Raw genomic sequence first — 7,979 nt, forward strand, 5'->3', positions numbered from 1 at the left:
ACATCAGTTGAGCTAGTAATGAATAAACAACAATAAAAGACCATTTAATGTGCTTTTAATGTTCTGCATCACACCCAAGACTGTCTTGCGATTATAAACAAGATAATTACATGCTACAATTAGTTGAATGTGCTCTTAGAGGTTTGAGCAGTGGAATTAACACGGTCATTTCATTATCGCTTGTTCCAATGGGCTGGAATGAAGCTGTTATTTCACATAATAATTAAAGATGGATTCATATTTTTCTTGCTTCCCTGATGTTGATTTTGGCTCACCATTCTGCTGGATAAAAGCCTGAAATAAAACATAGCATAAATAATTAATAAGACATTTACATTTTGTTTTAAAAACTGATCCAACAAATTTCTTACTCATTTCAGTGTATAGTGTTCCTTTGTTTCTCACGGGTTCATCTTTCGCGGCCTCGCTGTTTCGCGGATTTTTCAGTGTGCTTCTTCTTTTTTTTTTACAGCGTGCTTTTTGGCTTGCTTGTTTTTTGGGTCATTGGATGGCCGTATCTCTCGAACCCTATGTGTGACCGGGGACATATGGGCATCCGTGGATTCTTCTCTTTGAGACCTTTCCAACTGTGTCCGTCCCATCGCTCCACGACATTGCATTCCGGAGATAGAAGGCCGACGAACGGCAGATTTTTACCTGGGATGGGAACCATCGCCGGCAGGGTAACTTTTTGAAAATCCTTGGTGTCCTGGAGGTCTTTAGGCGGCCGTTAAGAAAATGTTAAGAAAACATACCCGCTTAGAAAAAAATGGATTGATCGCCATTACAGGTATATTTTTGTTTCTCCAATAAATGTTTTGGATATTAGTTTAATTCTATTTTATTGTTATTACCATTATTTTAAAATATACAAAGATTTGAACACTGGCAGTGTATAGGCCTACTGTATTTAAATAAGAGATACGTACAGTGTGTTAACGCATATCGAGTGCATGTATAAAGTGTGTGGTGAGGTGTTAGCCTTAAAACATATGTAATAAATGAAAAAAATATACCATGAACAAAAAAACATTTTGAATAAATATACTGTATATATATATATATACTGTACTGTGCTGTATAATAATTAAATTAAAAAACATACTTTTAATGGGGGGGGAAATTACTGTAAATGAAAAAACATAAATGATGAATGAAAAAGCATTCATTATAACCTAAAATCATACCAAAAAGAAAAAAACATACATACCAAACGAAAAAATATATATATAACTAACGGGAAATTAAAAAATATATATTACGCGGATTTCCATTATCACAAGTAGTTTTTGGAATGTAGCACCCGGTTAGGACGAGGGAACACTGTACTGTACTGTAAATCTAAGAATATAGCAGGTAATTGGAGTTGGGCTTTTACCTCCATGTCCTCCAAAGTAGCAGAACCTTCTTCCACTTTCAGTCCGATGCCTTGGCTGAAGCTTGAGTAGCGCTCCTGTGCAAACAATCCGCTGCCAGTTAGAAAAGTGGAAAAAAATGCGCGGTAGGCGTTTTCAAAAAATACAAGTCCGTTCATACCTTGAGCAGGTTTGCAAGAAGCCCATCTTCACGGATGGCAACGGCGTTCCTGAGTCCTCGCGCAAAAGCATCCATTGCTCCGATGTGAGCGATGAATAAGTCGTCCGTGTCCGTAGACTCTCTGCGCACCTTTGCATCGAAGTTCAGGCCACCGGGCTGCAGGCCACCTTGTTCGATGATGGTCTGGAGAAGAGATGACACTCATGGACGGTTGACATTCCAAATGTAACCGAAAGCTTCACAAACGGCTCCTGAGCTCACCTTCATGACCAAAGTTGTGTTTCGGATGTCCATGGGGAACTGGTCCGTGTCCCAGCCGAGGTCAGGAGAACCCGTGTTGGCGTCAACTGATCCCAGCATACCAAGGCTGAGAAGAGGAGACGTCGTTAGCTTCGCCAGGCTCACGTGTGACCACACGAAAGATGGTGCACATGTTGTTGAGGTGTCTCACGCAGAGGCCATGACAACATCGTGTTCATACGAGTGTCCCGCCAATGTGGTGTGGTTGGGTTCGATGTTCAACTTGAAGTGGCTTTCTAGACCGTAATGCTTGAGGAAGCCCAGGACGCTCATCGCATCTGTGGAGAGAAACAGTCAGACATCAGAAAAAGAAAAAGAAATCACACAATTGGAACACCATTCATCCATTACAGCTCCTCAGACAAAAAAACACAATATTTTGGTTATGTTTTTAATTGTATTGTAACCTCTAAAACTAAACAACAATAAAAAAAATAAATAGCACAGCTGAAAGTGCATCAAATACTGTTGATATAATTCAATAATCATATAATAATAAAAATAAATACATAATAATAATAATACATTTGTGGTGTCAGGCGATTATTTTTTTTTAACCGTAATTAATCGCATGACTTCAATAGTTAACTCATGATTAATCACAAATTTTATATCTGTCCTAAATATACAATAAAATATTTATTTCTACGTTTTCATACTAAGTGGTAAAAATGCTAAACTAATAGAAATATGGCTGCATCCTTTAGTCACTGATACAGTAATTTCATAATAATTCATAAAATTGACTTAAAATTAAAAAGATGTACAGTGCTGTAAAAAAAAAAAACGAGTGTGATATTGACTTGTGTTGAGGTAATTTTTCTGCCACTAGATGTCATCATTGCATTTGTAAGACTTTGGTGACAGCTCAGTGCATTTTCCTTTTCCTATTAAGAGCTATCTAATCTTTAACGTGAAGTAACTTGTGAAATTCTGCACATTTTTGGAGTTGTAAAATACAACTAGACCCCAATCTCCATAAATATATGTATTATTATTACATTTATTACAGCTAAATTTTGACGTGAACGTGTCTGCTGACTTGCAACTGGAATTCCCCCGAGTACATGTTTTCCAAGTACGGGGCGGTCTCTTTCACTGCCACTGACGTTTAAAGACGTCAAGTAAAAACCTACGGATCACTGCCAATGACGTCAAAAGACGTCATCCAATGATTTTTTTTTTTTTTTTTGAAACGGGTAGAGGAAACCCTTCCGCATGTCTGGTGAAAGTTTCCAGTCTGTCTGTTGTGCCTAATGACTATTTTTGGCCCCTAGAGGGCAGCGATGACTCTCTTTTGACAAGATCGGGTGGGCGTCAGTAGAGGCGGAGCTAGAGCGTCGAGCAGGAGATGAGAATGGAAGACAAAGGAAAAATGGCGGCCGGTCGCGAGGAGCTCACGCCCGAGACGTTTTTTTCAAAGACCAAAAGCATCGCTGAAAGAGCACATTGTTGACGACGATGATCATCATCGATGATGAAGATGAGGGTGGTGACTCCGTGGTTGAGAAGCATTGACGCGGCAGTAGAAGACGTTAGATGGAGCTAGATGGAGGAGGGAACGGGCAATGGTGAGCATTTGCAAGCAGCTCTACACTTACAAGACGAAAGGCATCGACCAACGCTAAAATAGTACATTGATGACGACGATGATCATCCTCGATGATGATGAAGGTGAATCCGAGCTTGACGGCGAAATTGGAACCGCTGACGCGGCGGCTATGACGGTGTCGTAACGCAGAACACAACCGAGCACGCACAGGCGGACGTTCGATCGGACGACGGAGAGTGCCCCGAGTCCAATGCATATTCATCGGAGGAAGTGTGTACAGTCTGCTACTTGCTTTTTATTCCCCGGAAAAAAAGGCCGTCAAGAAAGTGTAACGTTTGCACGCAAAACGGACCAATGTGAAAGTGAAAGTAAACTGTTGTGCGAGTCCTGGCGTCTCCTTGCACGCAGGAGAGCGTTACAAAAGGAAAAACTGTATTTGAAACATCCACATAATTGTAAGTAGTACCACAGTTGCACACATTTGTAAATAGTTTGCGAAATTGTTTTGTCAAATTGTTACACTGTTGAATGGAAATAAACGTATTTTGCAATCAAAAAACACTTTTTCATTGTTGGTGAAAGCGTTTTACAGAAGTAAAGCACTATTTAGGTGTTTGTGGCATCATTCATGGACAAAAAGAAGTGTACAATTCACTAGAGTGCATGAAATAACATCGTTTCACAAAAAGCTCTTTTTCTCCGTTTTTTGTTTCAAAAGAGAGAATTTCGGTGAAAGTAACCATTTTCTATTGTTGATTACTGAAGAACGGAATAAGGTAGAAACAAAGCTGAGAGTCCAATCTTTCATTTGGTAGTATGTGTGTTTCCATAGTCCAAACACAACATTTTCTGTGGACCTTGAAAGATCACTCAAAATGCTTAAATCGGCTGGCACTGGGGACAACCCGTTTCTGAAAACGTCTGGCAGTGAAAGAGTGTGTTAAAAAAAAATAGTGGCTTTAAATCAACTCAAAATTAACACACTCATTTTGACACCCCTATTAAAAAAATGAAATAGTAATTCAGATTTTGGCTTGCAACACAAAAAAGTGGCGACTTGTCAATTTGAAAAACTTGGAAGGTGGGACGGGACGTTCAATAGTTGAAGACCTTACCGTAGTCGTATTGGTGCTTGCAGGGCTCCTTTGGCTTTGGCTCAATCAAAAACTGGCACTTCAACCCAATCTTCTCTTTGTACTCTGGTCATAGTAAGCAAACAGTACGTACACCATTTCAGAGTTCTATCAAGCAATCTTAAACAGGACTCATTTCAAGTTTGGGAAATGGAGGACATACAGTTGAGCTTGTGAGTTTTCATCCCCTTTGGGCAATTATTTTTGTTACGCCCCACCAGGAAGAAGAAGATATTTAGCACTGATGACCTTTCTAAAGGCATTTCATTAAATTGTGCACAAATGAAGGATTTAGAGACTACATTTACTTACTGACAGCCATTTTGAAGAAATTGGCCATATGTTTCAGTTCTGCAGCAACATCAGTATTATGGACGGAGAGGAAACCCTCCCTTCCACCCCAAAACACTGACGACAAAAGATACATTTGTTATTTCCTCCTTTTTTTCATAAATGCACTTCTCACCAAAAAAAAATCTGCTTTTAGTGAAATAAACCTAAAATGCTCTAAACATTTTATAGGTTAACTTCATTTGGCCTCATAACTTTTGAATGAACAATGTCCAACTGTTGGATGTTTAATTTTTCACAACTTGCTGTACTCAACAAACCAGGGGCTGGTGTTTAATCCATCAAAACATAAAAGGAAGTCTCTTCCAGTCTTGACGTATTTTTCTTGCAACCTGCCGATGACTCCATGCGACACTCTTAAGCTCAGGACTCAGGAACAATTTCCCATTTGTGAATTTAGCCATTCAGAACCTTGTTAGAGATCAAGAAGTTGTTCAACTACTAAAACATTCAACAGTGGGCCTTCTGAATGTACAAGCGTTCAGAAATTTAGAGAAGCTTCAATGAAGTTCACCTTTAAAGGTTACAATGCATTTTAGGTTCCAAAGTACATGTTGATATTTGATGATCTCCCATACCAAAGTTTTCTGCACCGAGCTTCTTGGCAACTTCCAGCCCCTTCTTGACCTGAGCGCCAGCATAGGCCAGAACGTGACAGTCTGGGCTGGTGGCGGCGCCATTCATGTACCTGCCAAATACGATCAGACCAGCTATTAACTATAACATCTCATTTGACACTGACGAAAATCCAACTGAGCAAATTAAAAGGCTTTGGAAAATCCACCATGTCTTAGGTCAGACAACACTAAACTGAACTAAATACTGTACAAAAGCGTATTGCACGACGGACCTTGGATGGGCAAATAGGTTGCAGGTCACCCACAGCACCTTGACTCCAGTCTGGTTCTGTAACTTGAGAGCTAAATCGGTGATTTCATCCAGATTCTGATTTGACTCCTCCAGAGTGGAGCCCTCGGGTGCCATGTCTCTAAAAAGACAGATAATATTTTGCCACCCATGTTTACCTGCTCTGCCACTTCAGAGATCGCGTCAGGTGCGTTACCTGTCATGAAATGTGTAATACTTCACCTGTGAAAACAAGCAGATGTGACAAAAAGTAAACATGCAGGATTTCATCCAACCACCTTTTGTGCAGGTCAGAATTTGATTTTTTTTTTTTAAGTTCGCTCACGCCAATCTTGGTGAAAAACTCAAAAGCAGCCTGCAGTCGCTTCTTGGCTGCTTCCATGGGAGAGCCTTCATTCCAAGACCGAAGAAGCGTTGGAAAGCCAAAGGGATCAGCACCTAAAGTCCAAACACCAAATGACACAGTCTCTTATATATATATATATATATATATATATATATATATATATATATATATATATATATATATATATATATATATATATATATATATATATAAATATATATATATAATTGGCCTGTATAAGTTATCCAGCTTTTTATATTCATACAACCAAATCATAGCTTTATCTAACATGCTCAGATTTCACACTGAGCACGTACATTTGTGAGTAAATTGGACGGCTGCCAGCTGTCTCGTACGGGGTTAAAAGTTTGTTAAAAAAGTTCAAAGTTAGGCTAGATGCAGGTAATCTGTAATTTAAAATCCATTCTAAAACAAGTTATTAGCCAATGCTGTGATGCTAAAAGAATGGTCTACGTTTCCTAATTTCATTTCAGGGATAAAACTGAATGATCTGTTTAACTAAGGATATAGCTGATTTTATTTAGCAGAGGCTTCCAGCATCCTGAGATGTTTACGGCAAAATAATAATAATAAATAAATATATTAATTAATAAATACATTTGGGGTCAAATCAGGCCATTATTTTACGAGGGTTATGTATTGCAAATGATTTCATGGGAATCAATCACTGCATTGACTATGGAGCTAGCTATATCAAATAAAATGTGCATTTTTAATTGCGATCTTATATTTGATATGCAGGCGTATCCTGTGTTATATGTCATCATTTGGGGTGACTAATTGTTACAGTACCAGTTCCACAGAAAGTGTGCCAGTAGCAGACCGAGAATCTCAGCCAGTCCTCCATCGTCCTCCCCATAAGAACCTGCAGTGGAAATACGAATTCACCTGACGTCACCTCAAATGAGCGAAGTTAACGCGATAGTTGTATGTGGCACTGGTACCTCCTGTGCATTGTAGTGTTTGAAGCACATGACATCTCCCGGCCCAGCATTGGCAACATATGCAATCTTGGAAATGCCTATGTCCCACAAAAGCGACGCAATATTTAATGTCCGCATTTGCAAACATCGAAAAACATACCGGGCAAACAATGAAGCACATATCTGGACACATGTTCTGCAGATGTAGGGCTGACTTTTTGTGTGAGAAACAAGAGTTGGCTCAGACAAAATCACTTTTATACCGAAGTACAATTCAAAGTTGTTTTGCTTCGGCCTTTTGAGTTTACAGTCTCGCAAAAACAACTGCCACGATTCAAAAATTCAACACGTGTTAGTTTATACACAGAAATTAGTGTTTTTACCCGCGAAGAATTCCTTCTCAGACGCCATTGAAGCACGACGATAACGGCAACGGCTGCAGCATAAACAAGTTTGACGACGTTTTCTTTCTGAAGAAGCAGTTCAGTACATGACCACACGGTGTCAGTAGATCCCCAAAAATACACGCTGCACTTTGAACAGGGCCCACTCGTTTTGTTTTGCGAAGTGTTTTTGTGCATTTTCCCCTTCGTTTTGAGTATTAAACAGTTATTTAAATGGACAAACCTTACATTCAAGAGGGAGAGAAAAGTCTGTACAGATTAGCCGGATGGAGAGTAGGGACATGCAGCAGGTAAGGTGATTAAGGATGGAGATGAAACTGTGTACTTTGAGAAGTTGATAAAAGGGGAAAACAAGATTTGTGTGTGTGCGTGTGTGTGTGTGTGTGTGTGTGTGTGTGTGTGTGTGTGTGTGTGTGTGTGCGTGTGTGTGCGCGCGCGTGCGCGTGTGCGCGTGTGTATCCTGTCATTGCAGTACGTTGATTGAGTGGAATTGAATAATTTCTGCTGATGATCACTCATGATACCCTGGTTGGAAATAATCAATTG

The 7,979-nt window shown here is 39.6% G+C and overlaps 1 protein-coding gene across 1 annotated transcript; it reads right to left on the minus strand.

Moving 5' to 3' along the window:
- Positions 1-38: 38 nt before the first annotated feature.
- LOC144057621 (xylose isomerase-like) lies at positions 39-7,537 on the minus strand. Its single transcript, XM_077575420.1, has 14 exons — positions 7,413-7,537; positions 7,051-7,127; positions 6,899-6,971; positions 6,065-6,177; positions 5,936-5,961; positions 5,723-5,860; positions 5,451-5,560; positions 4,834-4,929; positions 4,504-4,587; positions 1,988-2,114; positions 1,798-1,903; positions 1,537-1,719; positions 1,379-1,453; positions 39-294 (listed from the first exon to the last, which is right to left on the minus strand). Exons 1-14 carry the CDS (start codon positions 7,438-7,440, stop codon positions 208-210), a joined length of 1,323 nt encoding a protein of 440 aa, XP_077431546.1. The 5' UTR covers positions 7,441-7,537; the 3' UTR covers positions 39-207.
- Between the last annotated feature and the right edge of the window lie 442 nt (positions 7,538-7,979).

This window comes from Vanacampus margaritifer, chromosome 9 (assembly GCF_051991255.1).
Source record: "Vanacampus margaritifer isolate UIUO_Vmar chromosome 9, RoL_Vmar_1.0, whole genome shotgun sequence".
Lineage (NCBI taxonomy): Eukaryota > Metazoa > Chordata > Actinopteri > Syngnathiformes > Syngnathidae > Vanacampus > Vanacampus margaritifer.

Excerpts from the sequence above, each read along its gene's own strand:
- LOC144057621 (XM_077575420.1), bottom strand. The coding sequence starts at position 7,440 with ATGGCGTCTGAGAAGGAATTCTTCGCGG. Across the intron at positions 7,128-7,412 it reads TGAGAAGGAATTCTTCGCGG|GCATTTCCAAGATTGCATAT; the intron begins GTAAAAACACTA and ends TGTGGGACATAG. Across the intron at positions 4,588-4,833 it reads TTTCTTCAAAATGGCTGTCA|AGTACAAAGAGAAGATTGGG; the intron begins GTAAGTAAATGT and ends TACTATGACCAG.